The 13,890-nt window shown below is 37.5% G+C and overlaps 1 protein-coding gene across 1 annotated transcript; it reads right to left on the bottom strand.

The window, feature by feature from the left end:
• Window positions 1-461: 461 nt before the first annotated feature.
• LOC113710065 (pumilio homolog 2-like) lies at window positions 462-7,596 on the bottom strand. Its single transcript, XM_027232914.2, has 9 exons — window positions 6,412-7,596; window positions 3,649-5,120; window positions 3,431-3,572; window positions 3,201-3,308; window positions 2,822-3,034; window positions 2,612-2,722; window positions 1,720-1,914; window positions 1,351-1,525; window positions 462-938 (listed from the first exon to the last, which is right to left on the bottom strand). The coding sequence occupies exons 1-9, from the start codon at window positions 7,048-7,050 to the stop codon at window positions 901-903; spliced, it is 3,093 nt and encodes a 1,030-aa protein (XP_027088715.2). The 5' UTR covers window positions 7,051-7,596; the 3' UTR covers window positions 462-900.
• Window positions 7,597-13,890: the final 6,294 nt, after the last annotated feature.

The following is a 13,890-nucleotide window of genomic DNA, read 5'->3' as shown; positions in this document are numbered from 1 at the left end:
TCTTCCCTCCCCCGCATCCACAATTACATTACATAAGCTGTCGACGAGTGCAAAGCATTGAAAAATATTTAATGTAACTCAGGAGAAATGGTTAAATTTTTTATCACTCGATTTTCTGCCTTTTCAATTGCCGTCTTCTTTAGCCCTCTGCGCTGGAAGAAGGAAGAGGATGGTTTAAGGCTCTGCTAGATGCAGCTGCATTACAGCCTAAAACTTACGGTGCTTCAAACACCGGCAAGACACAGCTAAGCTTCGAGTTCTCAGAGACCCTGGCCATCCTTCGGCGGGCAGCACAGTAATTCACAACTAGATTTCCTCCACTTGGACGAGTTTTTATCCCATTTAATGATCAATGAGAGTACAAGAATGGCAACCTTACGAACCATTCAATGTAACATCCCCAGATAAAAAATCAACGTAATAGACTATACTAAAACACAGAAATAGCTAATACCACAAAATTGAAACATGGCAGATCAGAGAGAATTTAAATATACTTTGGCCATGACATGAAAATTGTCAATACCTTACATGATAAAACTTTCTGGCTCTCACCTAAAAGATCAACTCTCCACAAGGCAACATTTGTACAGTCGCGATGAAACATAAACTACCTCACATTTTATCCTTTTTACATGCATTAAACACGTGTTGTCATTTATCTCCTCTGCAAGGCGACCAGGAACACTTGACATCCGAGCCTCGGCTTACTAGATTCTACGTATAAACCTTAAACTACACAATGTACAGGTTTCTAGTACAAGCAACAACTTTATTTGCAGTCGCCCAAGACACCTGTTGAAGACAGGCATAGGGCACGAACACTAGATTCCGGAGAAAGAGAAGAGAGGTAGCTCAAACTATCCTCTGTTAGCTGTACAACTTCCTTTCCTATCTGATCTAAGCAGGATGTGGGTTCTGAAGAGCAATTCTCCTTTCTGCACACAATCAAGGTAATTAGTCAATTACAAAATGCGCCTTACCTGATTGAAATAAGTTGCATCACCAAAATAACTAAAGACGTTCCAGGAGAATTGCTGAACCTTCAACAGGCCTACAGTTATTAGTTAATTACTAACAGGCATCCGAACAGCCCTCTAAAGCATGAGCAATTCCACACAATATTAGGTTACCGAAGGTTATTATAGGCCTTTTATTGCCACAAAATTGCTCGAGAGAGTCAAAAATTACCACCAGCAGACGCAAACAAGCAAAAAGTAAAATTCAGGTTTAGGTCTGAATTTCTGAATCCAGGACACCAGAAATTTGCAAGAAGCTATTTGGGCATCCCTGTGAATTCTTTTAGGTAACTACAGAAGACACTAACTTATTAAGAAAGCAACTACATACCACCAGCAGCAACAAGTTTCTCTACCCGCGCAACAATATGCTTCCCATATGTGTATTTCTTCAGAGCATTCAGATGAACTTTGATTCTTGACAAGATCAATTCCCGTTGCTGATCGCTGCAAGTTTCCAGCACTTTCTGTACAACATAATTTGCGAATTGATCTTTCATCATTGCCTGCATAGAGAAGCATAAAGAGGCAGGCTGTTAAAACAACCAATCTTCTACTGAACTTTTGCATAGCCTGAAATCAACTTCACACTGTTTCTTATTCATAGGCTGCTATAATTTGCATAATCAAACTTTTTATAGCCCTTGCGACTCTCAGATTACTAAACGTGAATCATTTATAAGGGGAAGAAATGACAAACCTGAAGAGGCTCATTCTCGTCAGTTGTACCAAGCATCTCATTCACCAGAAGCTGACGTTCACTAGGATCACCAAAAGTCAAACACTTCTCAACTACATTTGAGGCAAATTTCTGCTGACTCATTTGGACAATCTTTCCGGCTAGCTCCTGAATTATAGCAGTACGCTCATGTGGCTTGCCATGCTCCAGTACATGCTATTACAAGTAAAGCAAGATCAGAAGAAGGTTCAAGGAATTGGAACCCAGTAAATATACCCAAACCGCGCAACATGACGTCAGGAATTGTTGACAAGATAATATCTACATTAAACCATCACAACTGCTCAAATTTATAGCACCTATGATTACTGCCAATGACACTAATCTCTGAGAACTAAGATTTAAATAGTCGATTCATTTGTATTTGCGTGTTTTATAGCTTCCTACTTGCATTCTAAAAATTCCAGCACTCGAGTGAAATTCTAAACCAAAAAATGTTCATCTACGGAAACAGTTAGGAGTTGGAGGTATAAAAAACACCAATAATATGAACAACCCTCCATGAGATTACCTTCGAACAATCCCCCTCCCCTTCCCCCTCCCACCAATCCACCATATTAAACAAGGAAGAAAATCAATCAAAAGGTGAGAAATGAAGAACTGACAAGAGTAAAAACTAGAACTGCATCCAAATAGTACTCAAGCAATCTCAAAACCAAAATACAATCAAGTGATCACCTATTCATGATCAAATCAAGAAGATACTTATCAATTTGACAACAGTTGCAAGGTCAAGGAAACCAAATTGACATTTTTGGACTATAAAACACAAAAATTTGATCTTTCACAGCAAATGAAGAAAAAAAGCTAAACATAAAGTGCAAGGCCGAGTTCTTTTCAGAAAAGTATGAACCTGAACAACATAATTGCCATATTGATCCTGCGCCAACATGCTCACAGATCCAAGAATCTCTTCCATCACTTTGCTTTGAGTTTTTGGGTCACTGCAGTGTTCCAGGACTCTCTGCCATACAAAGAATGTTGAAAGGTTCAGATGGCATTGATCCCTTTGATAGGGTATGCTTTAAAATATTAATTCTGAAGCATAAGTATGTATGTGTACCTGTATCACGCGACACCCATAAGGATGGGTAGAAAGAGTAACAACTTGGCCAAAGAAAGTGGAGACAATAAATTGAATATGATCTTCTGGGACACATTCAATGCACTTCTGGATAACATGGTTTCCATTCTGATCACGTACACAGCGCATGACATGCCCATCAAGCTCTTCAACCATTTTAATCTTCTGGTCCACGTCAACTACTTCAATAGCCTAAAAGAGTTAACGAAATTTACCATGACGATTCAGTTAGATGAGGTTTAATTTCAAAATAAGTTTGATACAAGGCAATCAACCACAGATACTCCATCCACAACTTGATAGAAATCCTAGCAGGAAAACCAACATTAGAACATGTAAACTCAATCCAAAGTATTACCTTCTGTATAACTCGACAACCATACATTTGAAGGCTGAGGGTAAGCACATGCCCAAAGAGCTTGCTAGCCAATTCTCTTCTTTGAGCTGCCATTCCATGTTCAAAGAACTAAAATGAAGAAAAAGCTGCTAAAAGTCAAATACTAGACATTATGCAGAAATCCAATTATATGGGTCAAAATGCTAGCAGTGACAAAGATTCCAGAAAGAAGAGACAGCTATGCCAAATACCTTTTGGATCACATAATTACCAAACACATCAGTCATCAAAGTAAGAGCTTGAGGAATAATCTCCTCAAAGACCATGTTTTTCTCTTCAGTTGTTGCAGTTTCAAGTTTCTGTTGAATGAAACGACTGCCATACTGATCCGCACTGATCATAAAGAATACAAGTCAATAGAAGCCAGTATTATCAAAAGGAAGTCAAACATGTGCAAGTCAGCATATACCTGAACTCGACAACATGCCCTGCAATTTCTGAGAGCTCAAAACACTTGGTCTTATTACTCTTAAACTCTTCTAGCAGCGAGGACGCAAAGCTATTGTCTATATTATCCAAGTGCCAAGGCCCCATGACACCTCCAGCTAAGTTTCTCATTCCACCAGGAAATCTCATGTTAAAATCATTGTGCCTTAGGGGACTTCCAGGTGCACCAGGAGAATTAGGAATGACTGGACTTGCTAGTGGATTTCCAGGATATGATAACCCAACACCAAAAGCAGGATTCCCATAATAACCATGATGATTGGAACCGGTATTCTTTGTACCTGCAGGAACACCATATGGCGATTTCTGAGGAGATAGCACAGAGCCAAGATAGGCCTTTTGAAGCAAGTCCATGTATGAATTGCCCATATAGTTCCTATCCAATGAAGGATCATTAAGTGCAGCAACCTGGTTAGCAACATACTCAGCTGTCCTCAAGTACTGCAAATAGGCTGGATCCATATAAGGTGACTGCAAACCATTCCCTGCCATCTGATTCCCCATTCTACTAAGATTATGCTCTGAAACAGGAGAGCCTATATTTGATCCACCTAAGATTCTTGAGTCCATTCCAGGGACAGCCATGGCGGATGCAGCGGCAGCATTTTCAAACAATGGCGGAAGATTAAAGTTGCCAAGATTGCCCGTCAGTGGATTCACTGTGTAGCCACTTGAATTGTAATTTGAAAAAGAGGAGTTTGGACTATCCAAATGTGGGTACTGTGAGAGTAGGCCACCACCGCCATTAAGCATGTTGGAGGTAGAAGATCCTTTTTGGTATGAATTATTACGAAGAATGCCAGTTTTCCGAGAGTCAGTTTGAAGAGCAGAGTTACTAAGGTCTGAACCACTGCTGTTGCTAAGACCAGAGTCAGACTTAAAGTAACCATGCTGCTTTGAATTGTTCTGACCACCCGGCAGGTTGAAAAGATAATTTTTATGGTCATCAACATCTTGATCAATTTGAGATGCCAAACGATTCTCTTCATCTACCACACCATTTGAAAGGTTCATACCAGACAAAGCAGCTACTAAATCTGCCGAATCATTTGCCTGAGATGAGACCGCGTTAAAGGAGCTTGGACTATTAATGTTTCTCTTTTCTGAAGTGCTTGCTCTTCCTCCACCAATAGGAGCAAGGCCAGGACTAGGAGCCCTTGCAATACGCTGGGGATCAGGAGTGGTACTTCTAGACAAGGAAGCACCCAAAGCAGCAGCATATGAATATGATGTGGGTGGTCCAACATGTTGAGCAGCAGATGCACTCTGAGCACTGACAGTAGAACGTAAAGGGTCAGTAGACGCTAAATCGCGGTGAAGTTGAGCCATCTCAGCTTCTGCAGGGCCCAAAGGATCAGCATTTTGATCAAGAGCATTACGGCTAGCTGGGCGTGAAGGGTGTCCTGATGCAGAAGTTGCTCGGCTTAAGTCATCCTGCAAAATCCAAGTTTACAGCAGAGAATGAGCAAACTATATTTCGTCACAATAAGAATAAGCAAGCACAACTGCACGCCTTGTGCAGTTAACCACCAGAATTGATGACAAGGGCATTAACAAGCTAAATCATTCACAGTCTAACTTCTCATTACAAAATAAGGAATAAAGAACGAATAAGCATACAAAGGATCAATCTGTTGCGCATCATTGCGGAGAAGATATTTCCTAACATGATTTATGTGCTACATTAACTGGAAATTGCATGGATCAAATGAAATTATCCTACAAACTTGTAGAGATAGCCAAACACTGACTGTCCACTATCTGAAACATAAGAATTGTATAACTCGCGTAGCAACAACTGAACACCATGTTTTAGATTAGTTGGCACACGATTGGCAAATATAGCAGGTATAGATTCTTCTCAACCACTTCTTATGGTTTTTTGTACAGTACTTTCAACAAATTATAATTGGATCACTGTATTAATTTCTTTCTTCATACCTATGTGTGGAATGGCTCTTTGAAAACAAAATGCATTATTCAAGGAAAAAGGAAAAAGGTCTTGAAACTTCATTGAAATCCAATACCATGACAAATGTGTGAGAGAGAGAGAGAGAATTAGAAACCATGAATTTGAGCAAACCATCATTCCAAACCTTTTATCAGGATAAGAGACTAAATAAGCTTGAATTTTTTGCATTACTGACCAGGAAATCTTGGTGAACCGAAATCACAATTTACATGTTTTTTCGTAATGAATCATAAAACAGAGGAAAGGAAGCTTAGGAAAATGTTAAAGCAAGCAGTCAAGCCTGAAGTTAAACAGAATGATTAAACTATGCTGCCAGTGGGAGAAAATGGCAACTTTTAATCATTAGAGAGCAGGAAGTCACAATAACAAGGGCATGCCAGAAAACTACAAAAATTGAAACAGAGACCAAAATAGAGGCACTACGCTCACCCACCAAGAGTAAACATTCCAGTAATGAAATCACAGACAATCAGGTCTAGAAGTTGAAGATGCAAGAAATATTGTCAAGCCGTTGGAAGACATGAACACTGTGAACTAACAGCAATCCAAGGACAAATCGACCTTGTATTTCTCTAAATTCCCATTCAATCAGGCAACTAACATGCATGCAGTTAATCCTTCAGTATCTCAAATCTAAAATTTCTAATGATTATCATTTTTTGCATCATCAGGGACGGGACTGGGTATCACCCCTCCACATTTCAACTTCACAATGTAAATTAGGTACACACAAAATTTCACAAATATATTCACCTGAAATATTTCAGCGAGACTCTTCTGCTTGCTACCTAGCCCTAATCCAGGCAAACCAATCAATCCATCACCACCCCACTCCACTGAACCTTGAACTTTATCTGAATCGTTCTCAGTCTCCTGTTTTTTGGAATTAAAACCTGGTGGCATTGCAAAAAGTGATCTTGTGCCTGCAACGCTATCATTCCTATTCACCTTCCTTCTATCCCCAATTGCAGAACTCCCTCCTTGTAACCTCTGCGCAAACCGCCAATCCTCCTTTGATAACAAAGGAGGTGGCAACCTGGGGTTCAAATTCACATTGGAGTAGTAGTAAGACAAATAAGCAGGATCAGACCTGAGCTCCTCCTCGGACATGAAGCCATTAACACCCTTATCACGGGCAAAGTCTGAAAACACAGGGCCACCGCCTCCGCCACCACCAACTCCATGGTTAAACAATCCACCTACAGCACTCAATGATCCCTCAACAGTAGGTGGAGCTGACCCACTCCTATACAAATTGAGCTCCTTTTCACGATCATCAGCATCTTCCCTCCTCTGTTCTCGAAGCAACAGCCCTATTTCCTTCTCCAACTCATCTCCAAACGAATTTTCATTGCTCCCAAGCATTGGTCTCCTACCCAAGTCAGATATCATCTTCACCAGCAAAAAACTATCCACTCATTCCACAGGAAAAAAAATTAAAAAGCTTAATCACCAACAACCAACCCTAAAAACCCTAGAAAGCAAATACAAATTAGAACCTTATAATCAATTTCACCAAAAACCAAGAGAGTCTTGCAAACAACCCTAAAAGTCAAATCTTTAACCTCATAAAAATGCAATCTTTATCATCATTTTTTTGATATCAGAGCATCAAAAACATATGATCGACAAAAAAAGGCGACAACTTTATCAATCTCCATGATGAATTACTAGGCCAAAAAACAAGGAAAAGCAATTCTAACCAGCATGGTTTTCCCCTGAAATTTGAAGAACTGCAGGAAAAACAGTTTCTAGAAAGAAAAAGAGATAAAAGAAGCTGAGGATCGAGAAGTGGGGTTGGAAGATTGAGGTAGGTGACGGTAATGAGTGAAAGAAAGGAAGAAGGAAGGAAGGATAGATAGACAAAAGAGATCAAACCCGGCGGCGAATCGTTTCTTACAGAGAACCCCTTTTAGGGTTTTGTTTTTCAACTACTACATGAGAGAGGATTAAATACACGTATTGAAAGTGGTTTTATTTTTATCTGCCTATTTAATTTTTATTAATTAATAGTGGATTAAATAAATAATTAATATGTTTCTGCCAATTGTGCACAGGTACTGCTACCATAAATATATATATTTATATGCTTTTCTGGTTTTTAGCTTTTGGGCAAGTGATAATTATTTAATTTTTGTTTTGGCTAAAGTTTTGGTAAGTGATAATTAATGACGAATAAATAATATCCCATAATAATAGGGGCGTCCAATTGACCAAGTGATAACCGACTGGTGTTTAGTGATGAAAGAAAGAGAAAATTTAGGTCCATTTAGAGAAGAGCAGAGACGGGTAGAGAGGGAATTATCAATTATGAGGTGTTTGTATTCCTCCGTTGTGTTTCCATAACACAGAGGAATCGGTGGATGCCACGTCAACTCTGTAGATTCGGGGAGAACTCCAGACCCGACTGCCCTTCTCTGCTCTGTGTTTTGAGGCCCATTTGCTCAAAAATGGTGGTGTAGGCAGCTTCCCATTCTTTTTCTCTTGCGATAAGGGAGGGATGGTAGGCTAGGCTCTGGTACAAGATCTTAAAGACCATTTTTGTTGGACTTCCATTTTACTTGTTTGGAAAGAAAAATTGCTGCTGTATTTTTTATTTATTATTTTATATATATCAAATCATTACAGTATTTTTTTTAAAATAAAAATCAGAAAAACGCAATCCGAACGTGTAGTTACTAGTACTATCTTTTTAGTCTCATCAACCCTTTTTCTTCACCTTAAAAAATTGTACTTTACTACTACTCTCTATTGTCTAATGTACAATTCTTGAAGTTTTAAGTCGCCCTTTGCTTTTTGTTGGATTTCATATTTTGGCCAAATGTCTTCTCTTGAAGCCCATTATTCTGCATGGATTGTAGTATTAGTATTAATTTTGCATCACCAGTTTATTTAGGTTGAGAATATTCTATTCTAGCGAAGTTTGGTCGTGTGGTTTAATTTTGCAGTAGCGTTTTCAGTATCTATTTGACTATCGGCCAGTTATTAGAGTAATAATAACTATTTTGAGGTTTCCCTTTTTCCCATCCTTGCTGAATATTAACTCGGGTCTGTTTTACTCAATGAGCTTCCTAGTTTTACCCATTCGGAGATATGGTAATGGGAATGAGCAATTTAGAGACTAGAAAGCTTAGATTCTCCCTGTGGAAACTAAAGGAAAGTATTCCTTTTACAGAAAGAAAATATGAGGAGCAAGTAGAAGGAAGGCTATTTTCCAGTCAGCATTAACTAGATGGCTGGATTTCTTAGCAAAATCTTTGGCATACAAATCTTCTCCATCCGGAGCACATAAAAGTAATTTAATGGAATCACATGGGTAGCTTCCAAAGCCATAAGTGGAAATGAATATCTTGAGTAAGAAGACCTTGTACTTAATGAAGAACGTAAAAGCATTTTACGGCCCGTTAGGAGACTTGCTGGTTAATAGTACTGCTGAATGAAAAAATTTTAGTGAGATCATGTATGTTACGTGATAGACGTAGGGGCGGTATCTGGGATAAGTGGGTTATTCGTTAAGACCTAATAGAGGCTTCCCTACTAACTTTCCCGTAGTCCCATATCGATTCTAAGGGGTTTGGGGGTCGGGTAGTTAAGTCCCCAAGTTTGCCTCAAAAGTTATCGACTTTTGGGGTTAAATTTGGGATTATGTTTAATTAACTAACTTCAAAAGTCTGATACAAAAAAAAAATGTATGTTACGTGATAATATATTAATAGTTTAATATCAATCAAAAATTATTGACTACTATCGTGAGTCAACGCTTATATGATAGTAAATAATATGAATAATTCATCAAAATTTTTTGACTATAGATGATTGATATTAGTACATTATCTGATATATTACGTGGCATACCTGATGTACCTAATGCTTATTCTTTACATGATGCAATTTATCGGGCAAAAGTGTTTACTATTTACCAACTGAAATTGTGTCATATAAGATGTTGGTTTCTTTTCTTTTTTTTCATGTCCTCAAGAAACTGAAAATCTAAATGTAGAGTCACAAATTATCTTCAGATAAACTTGGATATATTAAGGAAAGATGATGGTGACACGCAATAATTTGCTGCAAATATAGAAGGCGACGGGTGTTTAACCTCGTCTTGTGAGGAAAAACTATACAGATGTTTTGAGTTGCGTATTCTTCAATTAAACTGCATGTATTCGATTGGTTGACCTTGCCAGACTTCCAGTACGTGGCGTGCAGAGCTCGTGGAATTGATTTTGGAGCACGGGGGCGAGTACAATGCTGAAGACCTTGGTCCTTGGGTGGAGGCCCTAGACTTACAAAAGCCCAATATAAGTGGATGGGCCTGTTATGCCTAGCAGGACAAGCAGCCTTGGCGTTTGATATAAATTATTGGAAAATGATGGTTACGAGCATATTGACAGTTAAGTCATTGGCGCAAATTTGTCTGTTCGGACTGGTGATGGGATCCCTAAAATTTCTATGAACGCCAAGCATGCTTAACGTGGATGAGAGACAATTTTAGTTAAAGACCAGTCTTCTTTGGGCACAAAAGCCCAGTGAAAAGAAGTGTACGGAGAAACTATACGACAACTTTGGGTATTCTAAAGAGCACAGACTCTTGGCAATGGAAATTTGATTCTTTTGGACAGCAACAAGGTGTCGAGCGGAAGTTTTCGTAGCTCACCAAATAAAAATAATCCCTGGTGACTCTAATAAATTCAAAACCTTAATTTGGCCATGAGCAAATAGGTCGAGCTCGCTCTTGTTTGGAATTGTGGTTTGGCTCCTCTGTGGAATTAAAGCAAGCGCGATTTTGATGCTAACTGAGTTTTGGGATTATTCGATGGCAATAACAAAGTTGCCTAGTCTATGTCGAGTGGGCATTTTTAGACTCTTTAGTGATGTTGAGTTCAAACAACCCAGCCTTCACCGAGATGGAAATTTGAGAACCGCTGATCTTTGACTCAATGGCTACCAAAAGAGATTAAATCCCTCTTTGGACTGCAGGTCAGGGGTTTAAACTTTATCTGTAGTGAAAATTTTCAAAGAAAGTACCAGAATACCTTTTTTATTTAATCAGATCTATATATCTAGTAGCCCCTTACACATCAATGTAGAATATGATAGATTAGGTGAATCCCCTTCCCTATAGAATATGATATATTAGATTAATAGGAATGTTATCGTTGCGAAAAAAAAAATCGTGTTGAATAGGATAAATTAGGTTTTAGGAATGTTATCGTTGCGAAAAAATCGCTCCGTTTGGATTAGTTTCTTTTTAAGCTGTTTTTGAAATATTTTATTGTAATAATGTAGTTAAAAAACTTTTACTGTAAATGTTTTTTATACTGTTTTTCGAGTGTTTTGAAAATATATTTTGGGATATTTTTAAATTTTAAAATTTTAATGAGTCCACCCCTGCTCTTGCTCTCTCCCCCTCCCTCCTCCCTAACCTCTCTCACCGCACCCTCCCCTCCCATCTCTCAGATCACGGATCGCGACTAGAAAATGGTCACCACATGCAACCAAATCTGGTCGCGATGGGAGAGGGGGAGGGGGCTATTGAGAGAGGCGTGGGGAGGAAGGAAAAAAAGAGGAGAAAAGAGAGGGGAAGAGGGAGGATGAGGAAGAATGAGGGGGAGGAAAGAGGGGGAAGGGGCGGCGGGTGACGGTATGATTTTGATGGTTGGTAGTGGTGGTGATAGTGGACTTAGTGGTGGTGGTGTGTATTTTTTTATATATTTGAAATTATTTTTGATATATTGTATGGATGTGATGTTTTTAAAATTATTTTTATTTATATATTAATATAATATATAGTCTATAAAAAACTTGTTTTTCAAATAACGAGGAATCCAACGAGCCATTAATGAAAATTTGAGAATATGCTTGACAGATGGACAAAATATACTAATATTACTCATGAATGAGAATCAAGCCTGCAAGCAATGTGTTCGGTTTGGGAGAAAAGGGCAGGGTGCAACATGTGTGTCATATGGCATGTTGTGCGATGCACGAGTACTAATTCCCAGTTATTATCTGCCACTAGCCATATTTGTTATTCCCTGTGTTTCCGGTCCCAATTTGACTTTGTGAATATAGATCACAAAATGTAAGGCCTTCACAAGGACAATTTCCACTTTGTACCACAAACTTTCATTATAAATACCTCTTTACCATAAAGTTACCAAAACTTACCACATTATGCTGTGAATATTCATCTCCAAAGTTACAAATTATCCTAAATTGCTTGAATCTTGCACATCGTGAATGAAAATATATAAACAATAGAGCTAAACTTAGCCTGATACAAGAAGCTCAATTTTTTGTTTGCATACCATACAAAGAGAGTTCAAGTTCGTTTAAATATTAAATGGACAAAAATTATTTTCTCAATTTGAATTAATTAACTCAAACCTCAGAAAACTTAACGAATAACGGCAATTTATGTTTGTTTAATAATACTTGAACGAAATCATTACCTCTACGTATAAGATATGAAGTAAACACCTAAACTCGTGCATTTTTTTTTTTTTTATTAGGCTTTTAGCTGAAAGTGGTGTGTAGTCATTTGTTGATGGTATATTTTCATTCGCAGTGTGCAAGATTTAAAATAATTTGGGGCTAAATTGGTAAAGGCGGGGTATGATATGTCCAAAATAAAATATAAAGGCGTAATTTATGAAGTTTTGATAAAATTGGGATATAAAGTGTCAAGAATAAAAACTCGAGATGTGAAGTGGAAATTACATAAAAGGTACAAAATGGGATTAGTCCTCTAAACAAGTTACTATATCCTACAAACACACTGTCTAGAAATATTCTAACATAATCTTATATCTTGTTAAAGTTTCAGTAGATCAATTCTTTTTCGACAGCATTTTTATTTTAAATAATATTTTACTTGCATCACAAACATAATTTATCATCAACTTTTTATCTTCTGGATCACTTTTTTTTCTATGTCATATAATTATATTTCAAAAAAAATACTACAATAATTATTTTAAATAATAACCTATCTAGAACACACACTGCAGTGTTCTTGCGTCGTACAATATAGACGAAGCTGTTGGGTGCCTTTTCTGACAAGTGGCTTTCTGAGCTTTTTCACCATGTCCTTCGGGAGTGGGCATCAAATAACCAGCTTTTGATCTGTCAAAGGGTAAAAAGGAGCGTTTTAGGCCTTTTAGCCTCGACTCAAGACTCCAGTGGAGGAGGATGAAAAGGGACCCCGAGATGCTCTTCGTGTCGACCCATATTCACTCGAATTATTCATCTTATATATTTGGAAGGAAGGAATCTTTTTCTTGCTAGATGATTATCAACAAAGACAAGATACTAGTCCCAAAAAATGCTGGAAGCAACAGAATATATGAAAGTTCATTATAAGTGGTTAATTGTATTATAAGACTTTACAAGCAAGCGTTCAGCGCAAAATTAATAAAAGGGTCGATTGGAAAAACTTTTTCTTCTTCTTCATTTCGTCTTCTTTGTTAATACTTGTCAATTAGTATCCAGAACAGCCACCGTGGATTCTTGTCAATTAGTATCCACGCCATGGTTTCCCTCTCACGAGTCTCTGTTTCTTTTTTTTTTTTATTATTATTTCAATAACGTCCCTCTTAGTGAGAGTTTTTTTGTTATTTCTAGAAATTTCTAATGAGAATTTTATTAAATTCTCCTACGAATTTCTATGGGGATTTTTATTTATTTTTTCTTTTTTTTGTTGTTGTTGTTAGATATAGATTTATTTCAAATCTAGTTATCAGATTTATTTATTTTTAATCTTGGATCTATTTCATCATCACTATTGAAGTTTAAAATTGTTCATTAGTAGATTTGGCAATTGTAACATGCATAGAAGGAAGTTGCAATGATCTATCTACTAGAAAACAATTAAATTTTTTATATTTTTCAGATTTATTCATAATTTTTTGAATCTATTGCATCTGTTATATTGCAGATCTCTAATTTTTAATGAATTTAACTTGTCACTAGGACAGTAATATAGATCAAGTCGTGCTGAACTATTTCCAATATTTTGTTAATAAAATTTGCTTTTTTACGTTACTAGATGCAGTGGGGTCTAGTTTAAAACATTTTCGGAATGATGGCCAAGTAGATTGGTCCATTCAAAGTCCTTTCTTAGATTGGTTTCGATCAAAAAATGACCCCTTAATTTTTCATAATATGTATCAAATACAAATGATAGTTATTAGTTGTGGAATTGAGTTGACCATTGGCACACAAACCATT

Source organism: Coffea arabica, chromosome 1e (assembly GCF_036785885.1).
Source record: "Coffea arabica cultivar ET-39 chromosome 1e, Coffea Arabica ET-39 HiFi, whole genome shotgun sequence".
Classification (NCBI taxonomy): domain Eukaryota; kingdom Viridiplantae; phylum Streptophyta; class Magnoliopsida; order Gentianales; family Rubiaceae; genus Coffea; species Coffea arabica.
Note: the sequence above shows the minus strand (reverse complement) of the source record. Positions and strands in the feature narration are given on the sequence as shown.